The following is a 25,290-nucleotide window of genomic DNA, read 5'->3' on the forward strand; positions in this document are numbered from 1 at the left end:
ACTCAGGGATCAATACATAAGGGTTGGCTAATATGGCAAAGCCACAATATACCAAAACATGTACTCCGTGAGCAGACTTTTGTCGAGAGTTTGATAATTTCACTGCTCTCACAGTAAATAAATTCTATCTTTAATGATAAATAGGTGCATCATTCTACATTGATAAAGACTATTTACAAGTGGTAGTAAAGCATTCTGAGACAATTCCTGTGTGGAGTTATTATTATTATTTAATATTATAATGCCATTTATTCCATGGTGCTTTACATGTAAGGAGGGGTATACATAATAGAAACAAGTATAATAATCTTAAACAATACAAGCCATGACTGGCGCAGGAGGAGTGAACACCCTGGCCGCAAAGGCTCACAATCTACAAGGGATGTGTGGGGCTACAGTAGGTGAGGGTAGAGCTGGTCGTGTAGTGGTTTGGTGGTTACTGAAGGTTGTAGGCTTGTCAGAAGAAGTAGGTCTTCAGGTTCCTTTTTAAGGTTTCCATGGTAGTTGAGAGTATGATATGTTGGGGTAGAGAGTTCCAGAGTAGGGGGATGCGCAGGAGAAATCTTGGATGCGATTGTGGGATGAGGATATTACAGGGAATAGAGAAGGAGATCTTGTGAGGATTGAAGGTTGCATGCAGGTAAGTACTGGGATACAAGGTTACAGATGTATGGAGAAGACAGGATGTGGATGGCTTTGTAAGCCATGGTTAGGGTTTTAAAATGGAGTCTCTGGGTAATGGGGGGCCATCAATGGGATTGACAGAGGGGAGAAGCTGTGGAATAGTGGGGGTATAAGTGGATTAGTCAGGGAGCAGCAGATTTTAGAATTGATTGGAGGGGTGCAAAACTGTTAAGGTACCGTCACATTTAGCGACGCTGCAGCGATCCAGACAACGATCCCGATCGCTGCAGCATCGCTGTTTGGTCGCTGGAGAGCTGTCACACAGACCGCTCTCCAGCGACCAACGATGCCGAGGTCCCCGGGTAACCAGGGTAAACATCGGGTTACTAAGCGCAGGGCCGCGCTTAGTAACCCGATGTTTACCCTGGTTACCAGCATAAAAGTAAAAAAAACAAAACACTACATACTTACATTCCGGTGTCTGTCCCCCGGCGTTCTGCTTCTCTGCACTGTGTAAGCACAGCGGCCGGAAAGCAGAGCGGTGACGTCACCGCTGTGCCCTGCTTTCCGGCTGGCACTTACACAGTGCAGAGAAGCACAGCGCCGGGGGACAGACAGTGGAATGTAAGTATGTAGTGTTTGTTTTTTTTACATTTTACACTGGTAACCAGGGTAAACATCGGGTTACTAAGCGCGGCCCTGCGCTTAGTAACCCGATATTTACCCTGGTTACCATTGTAAAACATCGCTGGTATCGTTGCTTTTGCTGTCAAACACAACGATACACGGCGATCTGACGACCAAATAAAGTTCTGAACTTTAATCAACGACTAGCGATATCACAGCAGGATCCTGATCGCTGTTGCGTGTCAAACACAACGATATCGCTAGCCAGGACGCTGCAACTTCACGGATCGCTAGCGATATCATTTAGTGTGACGGTACCTTTAGAAGTAGGAGGTTGCAACTGTCAAGGTGGGAGATGATAAGGGCATGGACTAGGGTTTTTGCAGATTCCTGGTTGAAGAATGTACAAATCTGCAAAATACTTTTGAGTTGAACTCGGCAGGAAGTGGAAAGGGCTTGGATGTGTGATTTGAAGGAGAGATCAGAGTGAAAGATTACCCCAAGGCAGCGAGCTTGTGGGACTAGGAAGAGAGCGCAATCATTTACTTTAATGGATAGTTCTGTTGGGGGAGTCGAGTGAGATGGGGAAAGATGATTAATTTGTTTTTTTCTATATTAACTTTAAGAAATCTAGCAAAGAAGAAGGATGAAATAGCGGATAGACATTGTAGGATTTTGATTGGTAAGGAGGTGATATCTAGTCCAGAGAGATAGATCTATGTGCCATCAGCATAGATGTGATACTGTAAGCTGTGAGGTTCTATGAGCTGTCCCAGGCCAAAAGTATAAATGGAGAAAAGCAGGGGCCCTAAGACTGAATCTTGCAGGACTCTAACATATAGAGGGCGAGGTGAGGAGGTGTTTGTGCGAGTGGGAGACACTGAATGTCCGCTCTGTTAGGTATGACGAGATTCAAGATATAGTCAAGTAAATGATGCCAAGAGATGAGAGGGTCTATAGTAATAGGGAGTGGTCCACTGTGTAAAAGGCAGAGGACAGGTCCAAGAGGGGAAGGACAGAATAGTGTCGCTGGGCTTCAGTATCCTCTGTATACATCCTCTGTATCTAGCTATTGCCCCATATCACTTCTCTCCAATGCCTCAAAACTACTGGAACAACACGTCCATTTCAAACTGTCCTCCCACCTCTCTTCCTGCTCCCTCTTCAACCTCTTACAATCTGATTTTTGATCACATCACTCCACTGAAACTGCCCTAAATAAAGTCAAGTCACCCTTAAAAACTACGTGTTAAAAAGAAATTCCAAACATTTTTGAGATAAAACAATATATTTTTGTTGATATAAAAAATTAAAATGACTTAAAAAGACAGGGGATAAGACCTCCAAAATAAGGAGGGGAAGCTATTGCATGCCAAGAAATAGACAATCTGATAAAGAGGAGGTAGACATCAGGAAGGTAGGACAGGATGATGGAGTGGGGCTGTGTGTTTATGGCAAGTAGATAAGTATACTCTTGATTGTCTGCAAAATGTACAAATGTGGCTACTTATTTTCATAAACATCGGGTGTAAATCGGGTGTAAATGCAACCCGGTCCCTCAGTGATGCATACCAGGCTGTAAAGACATGGAATATTTGTAAATTACCTCCACACAGATGGTAGTGCAGTCAGGATGGCGTGTGGCATTCCCCTCACACCCGATCAATGCCGATACACTATTGCTAATTCTGGGGGCGCCTGGTACAGCATGGTATGCATCACTAAGGGAAGGGATAGCAATTACATCCTATTGGACCTTGGCATGCAACAGCTTCCCCTCCTTTTTTTGGAGGTCTTATCCACTGTCTTTTTAAGTAATTTGTATTTTATATATCAATAAAATATATTGTTTTATCTCTAAAATATTTGGAATCTCTTCTTAACAGGTGATTTAGTGTTTGTAATGAACTTGTGAAGTGCCTAACGCCTATTCTTATATGGACTTAAGATTTTGACTGACAAAAGACAGCATGAGCGCACAGCTGTGATCAAAGGTATAAAATTTACCTCCGGTCACTGGTGTCAGCTGATGGGACTACTGCTCCCATCAGCCGACGACTGCTGATGCTAATAACAGTGAGAGCAGATGATGCGAGAATTCATTTGACGGCGCTGTAAATAAATGATTTTAAAAAAATGGCGTGGGTCCCCCCGAATTTTTCATAACTAGCCATGCAAACATCATAGCTGGAGGCTACAATCCTCAGCTGTCAGCTTCAGCAAGGCTGATTATCAAGAATAGAGGTGTTACCACAAAGTATTTTTTAATGATTTAAATAAATATTGAAACATATTTTATTGTGTACCACATCGGGTTTTTGCCTTCCTCTGGATGAACATGTTAGGCTATTGGTTGAAGTTGATGGACGTAAGTCTACCTTCAACCTTAAAAATTATGAAATTATGATACGTTAGAATATCTATAAAGCGTTTGTATGTATTTCTTGCAGTTTGATTAATAATAGATGTGTTCATATGGTGTTTGTTATGCAATAATTCTAAAAATTATCTTTATAATGTGGCATATTGGTATCTTGTGTGATTTGTCTGGTCTGGCAGACTAAGACCCTGGCTTGAGGAATAGTTATGATGCCTTTAGTTGAGTTTTGACTGCGTACTGGTTTCTACTTTTCCCTCTCTACCTTTTAGTCACACCCACAAGACACACATTAGATTAGGGTGAATAATACAGTAATATTTTTTTGGCCAGGTGCTATCAAGTTCAAGGACATTGAAAATTTAATACCATGTTCAATCTTATGAGGTGAATACTTCTTTCTATTTATAACTTTTATGAATGTGACTTAAAAGTTATATTTAAAAAATCATGTAATCTTACAATATCTGTATATTCCAGAGATTTTACTTGTGTTTCTGTACAATATAATTGTGGTTATGTATTAGGGCACTCATATCTCTTGTTATTCTGGTGGGCTTAAAGTATTTCTGAAAACCAAGTACTGCATAAAAAGCAAATACCACCTGTCAGAAATAGTGTTGGAGAAGTGATGATTTGGGCTTGTTTTGATGCCACATGATCTGGATACTTTGCAGTCATTCATGAACCTATCTGTATACCAAAAATTTGTAAGGCTATTTTTCCAAAATCTGAAGCTTGGCCAAAGCTGAGTTATGCATCAGGACAATTTACACAAGCACACCACAAATCTACATCAGAATGGCTCAAAAAGAGCTGAATAAAAGTGATGCTATGACCCAGTCAAAGTGTAGAACTCATCGAACGTGAAACACTATGGTGGGCCCTTAGGGTAGCTGAATATAAATGAACTAGATGGTGGCCCAATTCTAACGCATCGGGTATTCTAGAATATGCATGTCCACATAGTATATTGCCCAGCCACGTAGTATATTTCCCAGTCACGTAGTACATTGCCCAGTCACGTAGTACAATGCCCAGTCACGTAGTACATTGCCCAGCCACGTAGTATATTGCCCAGCCACGTAGTATATTGCCAAGTCACGTAGTATATTGCCCAGCGACGTAGTATATTGCCCAGCGACGTAGTATATTGTTCAGCGCCGTAGTATATTGCCCAATTACGTAGTATGTTGCCCAGCGACATAGTATATTGCCCAGTTACGTAGTATATTGCCCAGTGATGTAGTATACATCACAGAGCCACGTAGTATATTGCACAGCAAAGTAGTATACAGCACAGAGCCACGTAGTATATTGGCCAGTCACGTAGTATATTGCCCAGCCACATTTGTCACAGGTTAAAAAATAAAAAATAAACATATACTCACCTTTCCGAGGGCCCCTTGTAGTCCACGGCAGCTTCCGGTCCCAGGGTTGGTCTGAGCGCAGGACTTGTGATGACGTCGCGGTCACATGACTGTGACGTCATGGCAGGTCCTTCTGCCATACCATCTTTGCCACCGCAACCTGCAACAGAAGATGGTGGGCGGCGCGAGCAGCTCAGTGGACTACAGAGGGTGAGTATAGCAGTTTTTTTTTTAAATTATTTTTAACATTACATTTTGTACTATTGATGCCGCATAGGCAGCGTCAATAGTACAAAGTTGGGGACACACAGGGTTAATAGCGGCGGTAATGGAGTGCGTTACCCGCGGTATAATGCGGTCCGTTACCACCGGCATTAACCTTGTGTGAGCGGTGACCGGAGGGGTGTATGCGGGCGCCGGGCAGTGAGTGCGGGGAGTAAGGAGCGGCCATTTTTTTCTGGACTGTGCGCGTCGCTGATTGGTCGCGGCAGCCATGACAGACAGCTGGCAAGACCAATCAGCGAACGAATAACCGCGACAGACAGACAGACAGAAGGACAGATGGAAGTACCCTTAGACAATTATATAGTAGATGCACCCAAACCTCTAAGTACTTAAAGGTAACCTGTCAGCAGTTTTGCCGATATAAGATACGGCCACCACCTTTCAGGGCTAATTTCGAAAGTGCTGCAGTGCTCAGTGGCTGGGCCTCTCTGACCTTTCCCAGTGCCTGCACACTGCAGGCCTTAATAGGGCCGATAAGTATGCCTGCGCAGGAGCGCAATGTCGGAGAGCGATGAAGCAACAGGAGGGCGGCATCGCAAGAAGATGAGAGGAGCTGAATCCGGACCTGCGACACCCTTTGGACCCCCCCCCCCCCGGGTGAGTATAATAAAACTTGTTTTTCTTATCTTGCAGGTTGGACTAGGTGCTTATCTACAGCAATAATAGTATGCTGTAGATAAGCCCTGTAAGGCTACGTTCACATTTGCGTTGTTGGGCGCAGCGTCGTCGACGCATACCGACGCATGCGTCATGCGCCCCTATCTTTAACATGGGGGGCGCATGGACATGCGCCGGTATGCATTGTACTGCGTTTTATGACGCATGCGTCATATAGACGCACAAGACAGGGCGAAAATCCCGTTCTGTAGGATCTTATGACAGCGCATGAGTCGCAAAACGCTGTATTGTGTACATGTGTTGTTGGTTGCGTCGCGTCGCCTCGCCGATGCTGTGCCCAACAACGCAAATGTGAACGTAGCTTAAGGTGATGGCCGTATCTTATATCGGCCAAAACTGCTGACAGGTTCCCATTAAGCTACATTGTAGAAGTAGACAAGTCCTAAGATAGAAACAAAATGAGCAAAAGCTCTGATGTAAGTAAGTGAAAAAGTAATAGAACATATAATCAGCTAGGTACTTAGTGAACTCTGTTTTTGATTTAAAAAAAAGCGTAGAAGCCATTCCACCTTGACAAGATGAATGCAAATTGGGATGGTCCTTTACTATCTCTAGTATTAAAATCACTCACTTGTTATCTGTGTGCAGTCCTTATGCAATGAATTTTGTTACTTTTTTTATTAATCATTTACAAGACCATTTAGTTTCGTATGGTACAGAAATGCAATATATCTGTAAAAATCAAACGTTATACTATGGCTTCATACAGAATCTGATTTTTTTTTGCATTCGCATAGGTTTACATGGGTGAGTCTTATTTGATTTACAGAATAAATTAGTACATGCTGCAATGTTTTCACTCACAGGTTCGGTCAGTGTTAAAAATCTATCACCTGCACTGCTGCATTGGTGCTAGTGCTGTCCGTTTTTTTCACGGACAGCACTCAGGCTGAAATGTGATTGTGTGTACAAACACTAAGGCCGGCGTCACACTATGCGTATGAAAATACGGTCTGTTTTTTACGGCCGTAATACGCAGAAATAATCCAGAAATCGTGTTCCGTATGTAATCCATTGGCAAGGTGTGGCCGTGTATTTTGTGCATGTAATGTTGCATATGTAATCCGTATGACATCCATACGGCGTTTTTTCCACGCAACCTAACAAAATGGACATTTATCAGTTTTGTAGCCTGAAATTAATTTAAATCAGCATCATCAACCCTATTTAAGGCCTGTACAACAGGTGGCACCCATCCATATGGCCATTTTGTGGTTGTGCATCAGTTGGTGTGTTGTGTTAATGTTTGCACCATCTGACCTACTCCACTTCACCCCAACTCAGCGGGTGTTATTTAACTGGGTCTTGTCACGTCGGTTTGGGCAGCCATACCTTGTGATTGTTGATCCGCGAAGGAGGAGAAGAAGAATGTGGGTGCATCCTCTTTTGACCCAACGCTTCACTAAAGGCCATTTTCAGAGGCTCTATACAGCTCTGCATGCACATCCTGATAAGTTTTACCTATACTGTCGAATGACAATAGCAACATTTGATATCTTGTTAGAGACAGTATGTCCAGGACTCATGTATCAGGACACCAGAATGCGAAAAAGCATATTCGCAGAGGAGCGTCTTCTCCTTACCTTACGGTATGTATTCAACATCCTCAAATACTGTATGTTGATGATGTTTTTGTTAAGGGTTGTTTGCTAGCAGCTATTTGAAAATATATGTGTTAATTAGGGCAAAAGCACATTCAAAATATGTATTTGTAATGTTCGACTTATGTACCCTAGGTAAATATAGATTAATTTCAGTGATATTCCTGTGTTTTTAATCTCCAACATACCTGTGTTTTTTCATGTTTTGTGTAAACTATTGTTACCTACCTAATATTAATTTTTCTGTGCTTTCAGCTTCCTGTCAACTGGCTTGTCTTATGCGGGACTACACCTGGAGTTTCTCATTGGTCGCTCCACGATTTCTGGCATTGTGCGCTCAACATGTACTGAAATATGGGCTAAACTCCATGAACTTGTCATGCCTGAGCCAAAACTGGATAATTGGCTCAAAATAGCCTGTGGGTTCCATAACACTTGTGACTTCCCACACTGCATTGGAGCCCTGGATGGGAAACATATTAGGGTGTGTAAGCTGCCGAACTCTGGCTCCCAATTCTACAATTATATTCATTTTTTATCTGTAGTTCTGTTAGCTGTAGTTGACAGTAACTACAGGTTTATAATTGTAGACATTGGGGCCTATGGGCGAACAGGAGACTCAAGGGTGTTCAATTCGTCCATTAGGGGTCGGCGGCTACGTGAAAACCAGTTAAACCTCCCACCACCACAACAACTCCCAGGCTCCAATGCTGAAGCAGTGCCATATGTTCTTGTGGGAGATGAGGCCTTCCAATTGACAAGGCATGTCATGAGGCCTTATCCCAGGCGCAACCAGGACCACCGGCGGCATGTATTTAATTTGAGGCTTTCCAGGGTGCGTAGACTGGTGGAGTGTGCCTTTGGGATTCTGTGTGCCAAATGGTGTGTCCTCCAGTCTGCCATTTAGCTGAGTGAGGCTACTATTAATGAAGTAATTGAACCCAGGACTAGCCTACACCACTGGGTCTGGACAAGTGGCCATATTGGGAAGGTTGGTTGTAGGCTGCCATATCATACCATGCTGGCCTTGGTGGGTTTTGGGAGGGAAGGGGTTGAGGTGCTGGCACACGTGGAGGTGCTTCAAATCCTGATTGACCATGCACCTGTTGAGTTTGTGGAAGGCGCAAGAGGTTATGTGGTGACAGCTGCCTTCTCTCAATAAATTCTAACACCTCATAGGGGTCATTTGGGAAGGTGCATAAATCAATCAGGATTTGAATACACCCTCTCACACGTAGCCTCACCTCATGGGGAAGGGGACGGAGGTACCGGGCCAGGCTGCGAGCAAAGGCCTCCTCACCATCATCCTGGGCTGCCCTGGCCAAATAATTAATGACCCCAGCGTCCACATTCCTTCTACTGTCTTGCAGCTCTCTCCTTCTGCGGCCTCTGCGTAAAGCCCCAGCAGGCTGTGGGGAGGACACCAGTGGGACAGTACGGCTGCTGCTGTGTCCATGATCTTCCTGGCTTACAGGATCTGGTGCTGCTGTGGGTGGTGGTGCTGCATCTTGGCCACTTGTTGCTGGATCTTGGGATGTGGAAGTAGATGGTCCAGGAAGGATGGAGCTAGAAGAGGCCCAAGATGGGCCTGCCACCTCTTCTTCTACACCAACCGGATCAATTACAACCTCCGAGTCTGACCCGGTCTCCCTCTCAGTGAGGTTGGACTGTGTTCTGTTATGAAATTATGAAAATTAATACCCATAATTAAGAGTTTAGTCAATTGCTAACATATGTGTATTGTGTTGTGAGGTTTTTACTTAAGGTCTTAGATCCATACTGGGATCCGAAAAGGAAAGTCGATCATAGTAGATGTACTTTCTCTTTTTTGCTGGAGCTGCTGACCCACTCCTGGCCCGCTGCTGCCTTTCCCTCCGATATTGGTCCCTGATGCTGCGCCATCGTGTCATAACATCTTCCACACCATGACATCAAAACAAATATTCTATAAGGTCATTCTGCACATTGCTTAAAACAGTTGTCATTGATTGATCATATTTTAACGAGGATAATAAAATGCCTTTTTAAATGAAGTTCATAAAGTAAAAATGGCTGAAAAAAAAAAAGGATACACAATAAAATGAAACCCCACAAGGACAGGGTCCACTCCCCTTTGTACCAGTCTGGCGTTCCAAAAAATATTACCCTACGCAACAACTATATCTCTGTACGTAACCCCTTTCTCATGTCCACAATCTTTTTTTTGCTCAAAAATACAAAAACAAAAAATACCAGACTAAGACAAAAAATAATCTGCATGAAATCATGTATCTAAAACATTTTTCAAGGTTAATTAATGTCGAAACATGAGAGTACTTACAAAGTTGTGTCTGCACCGCACGTGTGCGTTGTTCAAAATCTGGGAAGAGGATCCCACAGATGGTCCTCCAAGCTGCCTCTTTCCTGGCCCGGTTAGAATAGTTGGGACCCCACTGGTCCCATATTTCAGGCCTTTCTTGGACCAGGATGAGGAGCATATCCACATTAATAATGGATGCCATGCTGCTTGTGACTCCGTGGAGGCGTGCGGCAGACTTCCGGGAAGTCTGTCTGGCTTTTTCAGCTAATTAGCATGTCTGATCTTCCTAATTAAGGGCTTGACACATTTCCTGTCACCTGCTGTACTCTTAGGTATTTTACGCAAGTCACACTGTTGGTCCGTGTGTAATCCGTATTTTTCTCGCCCCCATTGACTTTCTTTGGCGTATTTTTCGCGCAATACGCTGACAAATGCAGCATGCTGTGATTTTCTACGGCCGTACAATACCATATAATACGGATGCGTAAAATACGGCAGATAGGAGCTGCCCCATAGAAAATCATTGGTCTGTGTGCAATGCATATTTTCTGTGCCTCGCATACGTCCGTAAAACTCGCTAGTGTGACGCCGGCTTAAGTATAATAATTATAATCTCAGAATGTGGCAAAAAACTTAAGAGTTACTCTCACATTTGATGGAGGCAATCTTTCATACATTAGAATATTAAACAATAGAATAGTTGAAGAAATGTTACATAGGTCTAAACCCAGGAAAATAGCAATTTTTTTGTAATTGTGCTCTCATACTTACAAGAAATGTATAATAAAAAAAGCAATAATGTAATTTAAAGTAATCCAAATGTAAATTGCTTGTGTAGGCCAGCACCCAGAGTTATTCTGTCATTTTGCGTTTATTTGCTGTTGTAGTTATTATATCTTTTTTTTCAGGTACACTAAGGGTTATCCTCCCAATTCACCATATATAGGCAGCTCCCCAAACTTTTGTCATCTGTTGCCAGAAAAAGTCCCTTTTTGCTGTTTACGATTAGATAAGGTAAGTGAAAAAAAAAAACCTTTATTTAATGTCAAGATAGCGCTAAAACAATAAATCTGACATAAGCCTTTATCTGGAGAGAAAGTTGGAGATCTTTCAAATTATTGGTGCAGTAGTGACAAAACTTCTTTTGGTAATTCCTAAGTAATCTTTATTAAAGGAATTCTTCCAAAATATATGAAAAAAAATAACCACAGGAAATGTCAGCATAAAATAAATCATAAATGCATTTAATTAGAAAATCACAATTGTTTTGTTTAGTTAGACAATCACTAAATAATTAAAATGGCCTCCACCTTGTTTCTCGGAGAGAAACATGTCCTAGAATAATAGGACAGGAGCCTCTGAGCATGTGCAGTAGAAAGCTCTGTCCTCCTTCATATGTAGAAAGATGTGCTCCACTAATGCTACTGGAGATACCAGAGGTGCTGGGGTAACAAGAGGCTGCACAAACCTTTACATGCCACTGAATGAACATATAAGTATCTCCACGTCACAGCGGCGGAGTTTCCTACTGCAGGCTCTGGTCCTAATTTTCTAGGACAGCCTTCAGTCATTGCTACAAGGTGACAGCCATTTTACTTCTATAGTGATTACTTTTCTAGACAAAATGGCTGTGATTAGCTAACTAAACATATTTAGGAATTTATTTCTAATGAAATTTCCTTTACTTATATAATTTTTTATATTCCTGTAGAACCCCATTAATAAATGATGATTTTCTTACTCTGAGTGCTAGGTATATTTTGCTTTGCTTTCTACAGTTGTTCTGCAACACTTTGGTGACACATAGCCACAAACAATTAAATGTAACAAGCATCCAGTAACCCTTCACCTACCAGGAATTTCTGTACTCTGCTCCATAAATTTAAGAACTTCCTGTGATTTTTATTTTGTTTTCTGCTAGCAGTGAATGAACCCATGGAAGTTTGGGATCAGCAGGTTCGGCCAAACTTGAGTCCAAACTTTGCTTAGGGTACTCAAACTTGACACTGGTTGCGAATCCCATGTAAGTCAATAGGGACCTGAACTTTGGTGCTGTAAAATGGCTGTAAAATGGTAGTAGTAGGGGCTAGAGGGCTGCAAAAAATGCACAATGAGGGTAAGAGCAGGACATTTGCCTTGCAAATAACTGTGGATTGGAAAATGACTTAACCCCTTAATCCCATATGACGTACTATTCCATCGAGTTGACCTGGGACTTAATCCCCAGTGACGGGATAGTACGTCATAGTGGATCGCCGCGCTCACAGGGGAGCGCAGCCGGTCGCAGCCGGGTGTCAGCTGACTATCGCATTTGACATCAGGCACTATGTGCCAGGAGCGGTCACGGACTGCTCCTGGCACATTAACCCCCGGAACACTGTGATCAATCATGATCGCAGTGTTCCGGCGGTAAAGGGAAGCATCACACAGGGAGGGGGCTCCCTGGGGCTTCCATGAGATGCTCGGTACAAGGCGATATGCTCACCTTGTAACGAGCGTCTCCTCACTGCAGGCCCCAGATCCAAATTGGCCGTGGGGCTACATCCAGGTCCTGCAGGGAGGTGGCTTTTCAGCGCCTGCTCAGAGCAAGTGCTGGTAAGCCTGCAGCCCTGCACGTCAGATCGCTGATCTGACACAGTGCTCTGCAAAGTGTCAGATCAGCGGTCTGACCCTATAACATGATGCTCCGCCCTGGGGTAATGTTATAAAGTAGAAAAAAATATTCACATGTGTAAAAAAAAAAAAAAAAAAAAAATCCTAAGTAAAGAAAAAATATATATATATTGTTCACATAAATACATTTCTTTATCTAAATAATAAAAAAACAATAAAAGTACACATATTTAGTATCGCCGTGTCCGTAACGACCCCACCTATAAAACTTTCCTGCTAGTTAACCCCGTCAGTGAACACCGTAAAAAAAATAAAAAAACGAGGCAAAAAAACAACCCTTTATTATCATACCGCCGAACAAAAAGTGGAATAACACGCGATCAAAAAGACGGATATAAATAACCATGGTACCGCTGAAAACGTCATCTTGTCCTGCAAAAAATGAACTGCAAGACAGCATCATCAGAGAAAAAATAAGTTATAGTCCTCAGAATAAAGCGATGCAAAAATAATTATTTTTTCTATAAGATAGTTTTTATCGTATAAAAGCGCCAAAACATAAAAAAATGAAATAAATGAGGTATCGCTGTAATCGTACTGACCTGAAGAATAAAGGTGCTTTATCAATTTTATGTGGAACGATATAAATGCCCACCCCCAAAAGAAATTCATAAATATCTGGTTTTTGGTCATTCTGCCTCACAAAAATCGGAATAAAAAGCGATCAAAAAATGTCATGTGCCCGAAAATGTTACTAATAAAAACGGCTACTTGTCCCACAAAAAACAAGACCTCACGTGACTCTGTGGACCAAAATGTGGAAAAATTATAGCTCTCAAAATGTGGAGATGCAAAAACTATTTTTTGCAATAAAAAGCATCTTTTAGTGTGTGACGGCTGCCAATCCATAAAAATCTGCTAAAAAATGCTATAAATAGTAAATCAAACCCCCATTCATCACCCCCTTTAGTTAGGGAAAAATAATCAAATTAAAAAATGTATTTATTTCCATTTTCTCATTAGGGTCAGGGCTAGGGTTAGGGCTAGGGCTAGGGTTAGGGTTTCAGTTAGAATTGGGGGTTTCCACTGTTTAGGCACATCAGGGACTCGCTGGACAGTGCTCCTTCCCTTCTGAGCTCTCCCGTGCGCCCACACAGGGGTTTACCCCAACATATGGGGTATCAGCGTACTCAGGACAAATTGGACAACTTTTGGGGACCAATTTCTCTTGTTACCCTTGGGAAAATAAAAATTTTGGAGGCTAAAAAAACATTTTTGTGGGAAAAAATGATTTTTTATTTTCACGGCTCTGCGTTATAAACTGTAGTGAAACACTTGGGGGTTCAAAGTTATCACAACACATCTAGATAAGTTCCTTGGGGGGTCTAGTTTGCAATATGGTGTCACTTGCTGGGGGTTTCTACTGTTTAGGTACATTAGGGGCTCTGCAAACGCAACATGGCGTCTCATCTGAATTCCAGTCAATTTTGCATTGAAAAGTCAAACAGTGCTCTTTCCCTTCCGAGCTCTGCCATGCTTCCAAATAGTGGTTTACCCCCACATATGGGATATCAGCGTACTCAGGACAAATAGCATAACAACTTTTGGGGTCCAATTTCTTCTCTTACCCTTGGGAAAATAAAATATTTTGGGCGAAAAGATCATTTTTGTGAAAAATATGAATTTTTATTTTTACAACTCTGCATTATAAACTTCTGTGAAGCACTTGGTGGGTCAAAGTGCTCACCACACATTTAGATAAGTTCCTTAGTGGGTCTACTTTCCAAAAATTGTGTCACTATTGGGGGGTTTCAATGTTTAGGCACATCAGTGGCTCTCCAAATGCAACATGGCGTCCCATCTCAATTCCAGTCAATTTTGCATTTAAAAGTCAAATGGTGCTCTTTCCCTTCTGAGCTCTGCCATGCTCCCAAACAGTAGTTTACCCCCACATATGGGATATCTGCATACTCAGGACAAATTGTACAACAACTTTGTGGTCCATTTTCTCCTGTTACCCTTGGTAAAATAAATCAAATTGGAGCTGAAATACATTTTGTTTGAAAAAAAAGTTAAATGTTCATTTTTATTTAAACATTCCAAAAATTCCTGTGAAACACCTGAAGGGTTAATAAACTTCTTGAATGTGGTTTTGAGCACATTGAGAGATGCAGTTTTTAAAATGGTGTCAAACTTGGCTATTTTCTATCATATAGACCCCTCAAAATGACTTCAAATGAGATGTGGTGTTGTGAATTCTGCTCTTGGGTTCCCTCCGGTGGTTGTAAGTGGTAGTGCTGCTGTCTATGAATCACAGCAGTTATCAGGTGTGTTCACTTCTTGTAATTTTGACTGGGCTATTTGATCTTGCTTCTCCCTTTAGTCAGTGCCAGTTGTCCATTGTTCCTGGAGGATTCACATGCCTGCCTGGTCTCTTCTGCTTTGCAGTTCATTTCAACAAAGCTAAGTTCTGGCCTTGTTTTTGCTGTCCACATGCTGTGGACTTATTGTTCAGTTCTTTTCCATGTTTTTGTCTTGTCCAGCTTGGTCTGTATAAGGATTTGTTTAGCCAAGCTGGTATCTCTGGAGATGCAGATATACCCTCCATATCTTTAGTTAGCTGTGGAGATTTTGTATTTTCTGTGGTGGATATTTTCTAGTATTTTAATACTGACCGCATAGTACTCTTTCCTATCCTTTCTGTTTAGCTAGAAGTGGCCTCCTTTGCTAAATTCTCATTTCCGTCTGTGTATGTTTTTTCCCTCTCCTCTCACAGTCAATATTTGTGGGGGGCTGTCTATCCTTTGGGGATTTTCTCTGAGGCAAGATAGTTTTCCCTTTTCTATCTCTATGGGTATTTAGTCCTCCGGCTGTGTCGAGGTGTCTAGGGAGTGTCAGGTACATCCCACGGCTACTTCTAGTTGTTGTGTTAAGTTCAGGGTCTGCGGTCAGTACAGATACCACCTTCTCCAGAGTACGTCTCATGCTGCTCTTAGGCCACCAGATCATAACAGTACAACTGGCCAACAATGAGTTAACCGCATCTCAGAAGAAGGGAAGGAAAGTGCTGAGCCATTTTTTTTTCTGTAGTCTGTTTTTTTTTTCTTCCCTCTTTACCTCTGGGTGGCTCAGGAGTTCAGCGCTGATATGGATGTTCAGGGATTGGCTTCTCGTGTGGATCAACTTGCTGCTAGAGTACAGGGTATTTCCGATTATATCGTTCAGACTCCGGTTTTAGAGCCTAGAATTCCAACTCCTGATTTGTTTTTTGGGGATAGGTCCAAATTTCTGAGATTTAAAAATAACTGTAAACTGTTTTTTGCTCTGAAACCCCGTTCCGCTGGTGATTCCATCCAGCAGGTTAAAATTGTTATATCTCTGCTGCGTGGTGACCCCCAGGATTGGGCATTTGCCCTGGAACCTGGGAATCCGGCGTTGCTTAATGTAGACGCCTTTTTTCAGACGCTTGGGTTATTGTATGACAAACCTAATTCAGTGGATCATGCTGAGAAGACCCTGTTGGCCCTGTCTCAGGGTCAAGAAGCGGCAGAATCATATTGCCAGAAGTTTAGAAAATAGTCTGTACTGACTAAATGGAATGAGGATGCCTTGGTGGCAATCTTCAGAAAGGGTCTTTCTGAATCCGTTAAAGATGTTATGGTGGGGTTCCCCACGCCTGCTGGTCTGAGTGATTCTATGTCTCTGGCCATTCAGATTGATCGGCGCTTGTGCGAGCGCAGAGTTGTGCACACTGTGGCTTTGTCTTCCGAGCGGAGTCCTGAGCCTATGCAATGTGATAGGATTGTGTCTAGAGCTGAATGACAAGGATTCAGACGTCAGAATAGGTTGTGTTTTTACTGCGGCGATTCTGCTCATGTTATCTCTGATTGCCCTAAGCGTACCAAGAGAATCGCTAGCTCTGTTACCATCAGTACTGTACAACCTAAATTTCTGTTATCTGTGGCATTTGTGGATTCAGGCGCCGCTCTAAATTTAATGGACTTAGAATTTGCCAGACGTTGTGGTTTCCCCTTGCAGCCTTTGCAGAGTCCTATTCCTTTAAGGGGCATTGATGCTACACCGTTGGCTAAAAATAAACCTCAGTTTTGGACACAGTTGACCATGTGCATGGCGCCAGCCCATCAGGAAGATTGTCGTTTTCTGGTGTTGCATAATTTGCATGATTCTATTGTGCTGGGTTTCCCATGATTACAGGTGCATAACCCAGTATTAGATTGGAAATCTATGTCTGTGACTAGTTGGGGTTGTCAGGGGGTTCATGGTGACGTTCCTTTGATGTCAATTGCCTCCTCCCCCTCTTCTGAAATTCCTGAGTTTTTGTCAGATTTCCAGGATGTGTTCAATGAGCCCAAGTCCAGTTCCCTTCCACCGCATAGGGACTGTGATTGTGCTATTTTCTTGATTCCAGGCTGTAAGTTCCCTAAGGGCCGACTTTTCAATCTGTCTGTGCCAGAACATACCGCCATGTGGAGCTATGTTACGGAGTCCTTGGAGAAGGGGCATATTCGGCCATCTTCTTCACCATTGGGAGCAGGTTTTTTTTTTTTGTTGCCAAGAAAGATGGCTCCTTGAGACCCTGTATTGATTATCGCCTCTTGAATAAGATCACGGTCAAATTCCAATACCCTTTGCCTTTGCTTTCTGATCTGTTTGCTAGGATTAAGGGGGCTAGTTGTTTTACTAAGATTGACCTTCGAGGGGCATATAATCTTGTTCGTATTAAGCAGGGTGACGAATGGAAAACTGCGTTTAATACGCCCAAAGGCCATTTTGAATACCTTGTGATGCCATTCGGACACTCTAATGCTCCTTCTGTGTTTCAGTCCTTCATGCATGATATATTTCGGAATTATCTTGATAAATTCATGATTGTATATCTGGATGATATTTTGATTTTTTCAGATGATTGGGAGTCTCATGTGAAACAAGTCAGGATTGTATTTCAGATCCTTCGTGATAATGCCTTGTTTGTGAAGGGGTCTAAGTGCCTTTTTGGAGTACAGAAGATTTCTTTTTTGGGCTTCATTTTTTCTCCCTCATCTATAGAAATGGATCCGGTTAAGGTTCAGGCCATTCATGATTGGATCCAGCCCACATCCGTGAAGAGCCTTCAGAAATTTTTGGGCTTTGCTAATTTTTATCGCCGCTTTATTGCCAACTTCTCCAGTGTGGTTAAACCCCTGACCGATTTGACGAAGAAAGGCGCTGATGTGACGAATTGGTCCTCTGCGGCTGTTTCTGCCTTTCAGGAGCTAAAACGCCGATTTGCTTCTGCCCCTGTGTTGCGTCAGCCGGATGTTTCTCTTCCTTTTCAGGTTGAGGTTGAAGCTACTGAGATTGGGGCAGGGGCCGTTTTGTCTCAGAGGAATTCTGATGGTTCCTTGATGAAACCATGTGCCTTCTTTTCTCGAAAGTTTTTGCCTGCGGAACGCAATTATGATGTCGGCAATCGTGAGTTGTTGGCTATGAAGTGGGCATTTGAGGAGTGGCGACATTGGCTTGAGGGGGCCAAGCACCGTATTGTGGTCTTGACCGATCATAAGAATCTGATTTATCTCGAGTCTGCCAAATGGCTGAATCCTAGACAGGCCCGATGGTCCCTGTTTTTCTCCCGTTTTGATTTTGTGGTCTCATATCTTCCGGGTTCTAAGAATGTTAAGGCTGATGCCCTCTCTAGGAGCTTTTTGCCGGATTCTCCTGGGGTCCTTGAGCCGGTCGGTATTCTGAAGGAAGGGGTGATTCTTTCTGCCATCTCCCCTGATTTACGACAGGTTCTTCAGGAATTTCAGGCTGATAAACCTGACCGCTGTCCAGTGGGGAAATTGTTTGTTCCCGACAGATGGACTAGTAAAGTGATTTCGGAGGTTCATTGTTCTGTTAGCTGGTCATCCTGGGATTTTTGGTACCAGAGATTTGGTTGGTAGGTCCTTTTGGTGGCCTTCTTTGTCACGGGATGTGCGTTCTTTTGTGCAGTCCTGTGGGACTTGTGCGCGGGCCAAGCCTTGCTGTTCCCGCTCTATTGGTTTGTTTTTTCCTTTGCCGGTCCCTGAGAGGCCTTGGACGCATATTTCTTTGGATTTTATTTCGGATCTTCTGGTTTCCCAGAGGATGTCAGTTATCTGGGTGGTTTGTGACTGGTTTTCTAAGATGGTTCGTTTGGTGCCTTTGCCTAAGTTGCCTTCCTCTTCTGATTTGGTGCCTTTGTTTTTTCAGCATGTGGCTCGGTTACATGGTATTCCGGAGAATATTGTGTCCGACAGAGGTTCCCAGTTTGTCTCTAGGTTTTGGCGTGCCCTTTGTACTAAGTTGGGCATTGATTTGTCTTTTTCTTCTGCATTTCATCCTCAGACAAATGGCCAAACCGAGCGAACTAATTAGACTTTGGAGACTTATCTGAGATGCTTTGTGTCTGCTGATCAGGATGATTGGGTGGCTTTCTTGCCATTGGCCGAGTTTGCCCTTTATAATCGGGCTAGTTCTGCTACATTGGTTTCAACCTTCTTTTGTAACTCTGGTCTTCATCCTCGTTTTTCTTCGGGGCAGGTTGAGCCTTCTGATTGTCCTGGGGTGGACTCTGTGGTTGACAGGTTGCAGCAAATTTGGGCTCATGTTGTTGACAATTTGGTGTTGTCTCAGGAGGGGGCTCAACATTTTTCTAACCGTCGTCGGTGTGTTGGTTCCCGGCTTCGGGTTGGGGATTTGGTCTGGTTGTCTTCCCGTCATGTCCCTATGAAGGTTTCCTCCCCTAAGTTTAAGCCTCGGTTTATTGGCCCTTATAGGATTTCTGAGATTATCAATCCAGTGTCTTTTTGTTTGGCCCTTCCAGCCTCTTTTTCCATTCATAATGTTTTTCATAGATCTTTGTTGCGGAAATATGTGGTGCCCGTTGTTCCCTCTGTTGATCCTCCTGCCCCGGTGTTGATTGATGGGGAGTTGGAGTATGTGGTTGAGAAGATTTTGGATTCTTGTTTTTCGAGGCGGAAGCTTCAGTATCTTGTCAAATGGAAGGGTTATGGCCAGGAGGATAATTCTTGGATTGTTGCCTCCGATGTTCATGCTGATGATTTGGTTCGTGCCTTTCATTTGGCTCGTCCGGATCGGCCTGGGGGCTCTGGTGAGGGTTCAGTGACCGCTCCTCAAGGGGGGGGTACTGTTGTGAATTCTGCTCTTGGGTTCCCTCCGGTGGTTGTAAGTGGTAGTGCTGCTGTCTATGAATCACAGCAGTTATCAGGTGTGTTCACTTCTTGTAATTTTGACTGGGCTATTTAATCTTGCTTCTCCCTTTAGTCAGTGCCAGTTGTCCATTGTTCCTGGAGGATTCACATGCCTGCCTGGTCTCTTCTGCTTTGCAGTTCATTTCAACAAAGCTAAGTTCTGGCCTTGTTTTTGCTGTCCACATGCTGTGGACTTATTGTTCAGTTATTTTCCATGTTTTTGTCTTGTCCAGCTTGGTCTGTATAAGGATTTGTTTAGCCAAGCTGGTATCTCTGGAGATGCAGATATACCCTACATAGCTTTAGTTAGCTGTGGAGATTTTGTATTTTCTGTGGTGGATATTTTCTAGTATTTTAATACTGACCACATAGTACTCTTTCCTATTCTTTCTGTTTAGCTAGAAGTGGCCTCCTTTGCTAAATTCTCATTTCCGTCTGTGTATGTTTTTTCCCTCTCCTCTCACAGTCAATATTTGTGGGGGGCTGCCTGTCCTTTGGAAATTTCTCTGAAGCAAGATAGTTTTCCCTTTTCTATCTCTAGGGGTAATTAGTCCTCCGGCTGTGTCGAGGTGTCTAGGGATTGTCAGGTACATCCCACGGCTACTTCTAGTTGTTGTGTTAAGTTCAGAGTCTGCGGTCAGTACAGGTACCACCTTCTCCAGAGTATGTCTCATGCTGCTCTTAGGCCAGTAGATCATAACAATGTGGTCCCTAAAAAAAATGGTCTTGTAAAATTGAGAAATTGTAGGTCAATTTTAACCCTTATAACTCCCTAAGAAAAAAAAATTTTGGTTCCAAAATTGTGCTGATGTAAAATAGACATGTGGAAAATGTTATGTGTGAAGTATTTTGTTTGACATATCTCTGTGATTTAAGGGCATAAAAATTCAAATTTGGAAAATTGCAAAATTTTCAAAAATTTCGTCAAATTTCAGTTTTTTTCACGAATAAACGCAAGTCTTATTGAAGAAATGTTACCACTATCATGAAGTACAATATATCACGAGAAAACATTGTTAGAATCATCAGGATCCTTTGCAGCATTCCAGAGTTATAACCTCATAAAGGGACAGTGGTCAGATTTGTAAAAATTGGCCTAGTTATTAACGTGCAAACCACCCTTGGGGCTTAAAATAACATAGAATTTATAAAAATAAAAATGTTAAACAAGGAGGTGGAAGTCAAAGAAGAGGAGTAGAGCAATGCTATGCATGTGTATTTTACTGTACTTGTAAGTAATTAAATAAATAATTCAATTAGTGAAAAAAATGACATGAGGTCCCCTCTATTTTTAATAACCAGTCAAGGGAAAGCAGACAGCTTTGAGCTGGTCTTATTACGCTGGGAAGGAGACAACATCCATTTAGCTTCCCAGCCTATTAATTTCAGCTCCCAGCTGTCTGCTTTGCCTTAGCTGTTTATTAAAAATGGAGGGTCTCTAAAAAAAATTATGTGGGATCCCCCTGTTTTTATTAACCAGCTAAGGCAAGGCAGACAGCTGCGGGCTGATATTAATATCCTGTAAAGGACCATGGATATTGGCCCCACCCCAGCCTAATTAGATGAGACCTCAGATGTCCCCAAAAATGGAGCATCCATTAGATGTGCCTATTCTGGTGCATAGCCTCAGCTCTTCCCAATTGCCTTGGTGCGTTGGCAATCAAGATAATGGGATAGGGGTTGATGTCAGCTGTTTGATATCCGCTGACATGATGTCCAGGAGTTAGTAATGGAGAGGCATCTGTCAGAAACCCACAAAACTAACCCCAGAGTCAAAAGAAAGAAGCACACAAAAGTAATTTATTTATAAAAAGCACTCACCGACAATTTCCTTCTTTCACGCAGTTATTTTAAAAAAATCCACAGACTTAATCCAAATGGAGGTCCAATGACGATCCCAATCTTTTGCCTTCAGTCTATGGAGCATTTTTCAGAGACGCAGCTCCATAGACTTGAGCTGCAGCCACTGCTGGGTTTGACGCTGTACTTTGCGATACCTGGCTGCTATGAACTGAGATGACGTCAGTAAGGTCACATCAGTTCCTAGAGTCTGGTTTTCACAAAGTGCAGCACCAGTGCCAGACTGATGTATGACCACTCATCAGTCTAGCACTAGCGCTGTCCTTAGTGAGACCCAGTCACTGTGAACTCAGGTGACTTCAGCAAGATAACCTCAGTTCATAGCGGCTGGTTCTCACGCTGGGCAACGCCAGTGCCGAACTGATGAACCACGGCAGTTGGCTTTATTTACTGCACTGTTCTCCATGCAAACAGCCCAGGCAAGTATGTCCGACAAACCATGTATTTATTAATATGTTGTTACTTTGTATTTATTGATTTCTAAAGCTACGGTAAGTTCTTTTTATGCTGATAAGCAATACCCAAAGATGAAATATGTTACATACTGTGTATTAAAGGACATAATCTACTTAACTTTATTCACTTCGGCTTTAGGGATGTCAACATAACTATTATGAAGATGCTAAAGCCTATGGTTTTAAAAATAAAGTCATCATTGTTGCAGCCGAGACAGCAGGAAATGGACTGTACAATTTTATTGTTCCGCTCAGAGCTTATTACAGACCAAAGAAGGAGCTTAATCCAATCATACTACTGCTGGATAATCCGTAAGTGCTGAGAACTGATTATATATTAGATATTAAGTCTGAATTTTCAACAAGTTGTAAAGGTCACCATTAAAACTTGTTTCTTTCATGTAAATGTTCATCTCCATATCTTTTAATGAAACTTGATCCAGCAGCCATGTAGTAAGAATTAAAAACTGATTAGGTACATTGCGTCTTATTGAGCTTATTGAGAAGTAAAAACTTTATTAATATGCTTCATCATTTTTTATTTACCATAGACCTCTACTTTCAATTTATATATTATATGCAAGATGTCCTATAATATTAATTATTAGATAACTTTCCTCTAAACGTAAGTGCTCCTAAAGGGGGATTTCCTACTCGAGCTAAATTTAAGCAGTCATCTCCATGTTACTACTGAATCCAGAATCCTTACAGTGTTCAAACCCTGAAAAACCATTGAAGGCTATGTGCCCACCATGAGCTTTTAATTATGGGCTGGAAGGAAAAAGAGCGCAAGTTAGGGCATTAGCTAGACAACAAAGGTTTTGTGCTGAGATCCAGAAAGGGATTTAGAATCAGAAATATGGTTTATTCTCTACATGTTTTAAACTCCAATTGACTTCCTCATGAGGAGAACCAAAACTCAATAAGTGTTTGGAGCATTTTTGAAGCTGCATATTTTTGCTAATTTAAACTGTAGTGTCATACCATCCCAGCAAAGAAGATGGAACCTATAGAAATCTCATGTCCACTGTACTTCTTTCTACAAAGCATACTGACTGACTTCACTGACTTAATGAAATCTGTAACATTTCAATTTATCTTGCTAAGTTTTATGTTTGGAGTTTCCCCAAAGAATAATTGTGGAAAATCCTCAAGTAAAGAAAAATGTGCATTTTTAGTGCATTTTCGCTGTAGGATCGCACTAAAAGTGAATGTGATCCAAACATGACTGTATCAGTAAAGTTCTGTCAAAGCCTAATACCAGGAAGTATCAAAAACAAAGCAACTGTAATTAAACCATGACATAAAAATAAGAAACAAAAACCACAGTGTCAAATCCAACGTGCAAAGAGAAAAGACCAGGCACTCACCGTCTCATTCAATGTCCTTAATTGTGGATTACATATATATAGCAGCAGAAGAGCCCCGAATGGAGCCGCACAAGACGACAGACGTTTTGCTCAACACTGTGCTTCTATGGTTCCTGTGTTGAGAGGAAATGACGAACCTAATATACAGGTGATACACCTCCCTTCTTAAGACGTCATCCACATTAATGGAGACCCAAATAATCCTGGTGAACAAACTCAGCATACATTTAAAAACAGATCACATAAATCGCAGAAAAAAAAGAAAGGATGAACCAAAAATACACTTTATATTACAAAAAACAGACATATCTATTTTCTCATTTTTTGCGTGCGCAGGATCCACGTGGCTTCCCTTCTCAATAACAATTTGTGGAGATCACCCCCTTGTGCAGGTAATGTCACCTTCTCAATCCCTGCAAAACAAAGTACCTATGGATCCAGCATGGGATGCCCTAATGTGTTTAATCAATCTTTGGACCCCTTTACCAGAGAGGATATAATTAAAGTGTTCTCAGAAGCGAACAAAAAGGGGACAAATTGTTTTCCCAATATAATGGAACCCACAGGGACAAATAAAAACATACGGTACATAGCATAATTTGTGCGACAAGAAATAAATTCATGTACCACATGTACAACTCCCCCTAAATTTAATTGTCTCACAGTCAGGTGGAATGGGCAAAAGGAGCAGTGACCGCACTTAAAATTACCTACTGGTATATTCTTTTTTATCCAATTATTATTGGGCAGCACGGTGGCGCAGTGGTTAGCACAGCAGCCTTGCAGCGCTGGCGTCCCACCTTGGACAACATCTGCAAAGAGTTTGTATGTTCTCTCCATGTGTTTGCGTGGGTTTCCTCCGGGCACTCTGGTTTCCTCCCACATTCCAAAGACATACTGATAGGGAATTTAGATTGTGAGCCCCATTGGGGACAGCGATGATAATGTGTGCAAACTGTAAAGCGCTGCGTAATATGTTAGCGCTATATAAAAATAATTGTATATGAGACCAGTGCATATAAACTGCAGACAGCTCCTGCACCCATCAGCTATGTAGACAGTCATGGCAGGAATTTGCAAATGTAACAGGACCTGGACACAAATTGCAGACCAATAGTAAAGTTTAGCTTTCAGCTAAACTTAGCTATAATGTGAGTTTTTATAGTTTGCTTAAGAATTTGTATCAGATTGATTGTGCTCTCCAGGAAGACATGGTTCAGGAAACAAATGTAGTTTGACCAAATTTCTTTATCAAAACAAGAAAAATCCCAGATTATTGCACACATCTACATGTGCTCATAGTGACATGCCCGCAAGGGCCGGGGGGTACTCGGAACTGGGACGGACAATTCTTTTGGGGAGGTCACAGGGCCGTAAGCCGTCTCAATGGCCCTGGCCGTGTCATAAAATGGGGATAGTTATATGGTATTGAGTCGTGACGCCACCCATGGAGTTTGGCAATGGGTGGCCGACGCTGCGGTTCAGGTCCACTGGGGCCGATGGTGATGCACCAAAGATGGTACAGCTCCCCACGGGTAGAGTGGGGCCTCAGGGCAAATATTTTTTGGCTGTTCAGGTGGTAGTGGACAGTGGGGTGCAGAGAATAAGTAAGGGACACAGAGAAATGCAGTTTTCTTTACCTTTTACTTATTGGTAGATGAAAATGCAATTTGGGATACCAGTTACAGATGGCATTCAGGGGGTCCACCCTGCCAGGTGAGGTTTGGGACCTTCCTGCTGTGCTCTCTTTTTGGGTCCCTGCTGCCTGTAGCTAAGCTGTAGCACTCTCCTGTGTGTTGGTTTTAACCTGTATGGCTGAGAGCGTGAACCTATCATGGGCATTGCCTTTTCATTGTCAGCCCAGGGCTCTTGGTCTGCTGCGGTGCCTCCGGATGT

The 25,290-nt window shown here is 42.4% G+C and overlaps 1 protein-coding gene across 2 annotated transcripts in view; it reads left to right on the forward strand.

Annotated features, from left to right (window-relative positions):
• The window catches only part of KCNT2 (potassium sodium-activated channel subfamily T member 2), a 1,359,842-nt gene that overhangs the window by 912,968 nt on the left and 421,584 nt on the right, over positions 1–25,290 (forward strand). For both annotated transcript variants that reach the window (XM_077277827.1, XM_077277828.1), the window contains exons 18-19: positions 10,770–10,875; positions 22,164–22,336. In XM_077277827.1, coding sequence (XP_077133942.1) covers positions 10,770–10,875; positions 22,164–22,336 — 279 coding nt within the window. The remainder of the gene's footprint in view (positions 1–10,769; positions 10,876–22,163; positions 22,337–25,290) is intronic.

The sequence above is a fragment of the Ranitomeya variabilis genome, chromosome 8 (assembly GCF_051348905.1).
Source record: "Ranitomeya variabilis isolate aRanVar5 chromosome 8, aRanVar5.hap1, whole genome shotgun sequence".
In the NCBI taxonomy this organism is placed as follows: Eukaryota; Metazoa; Chordata; class Amphibia; order Anura; family Dendrobatidae; genus Ranitomeya; species Ranitomeya variabilis.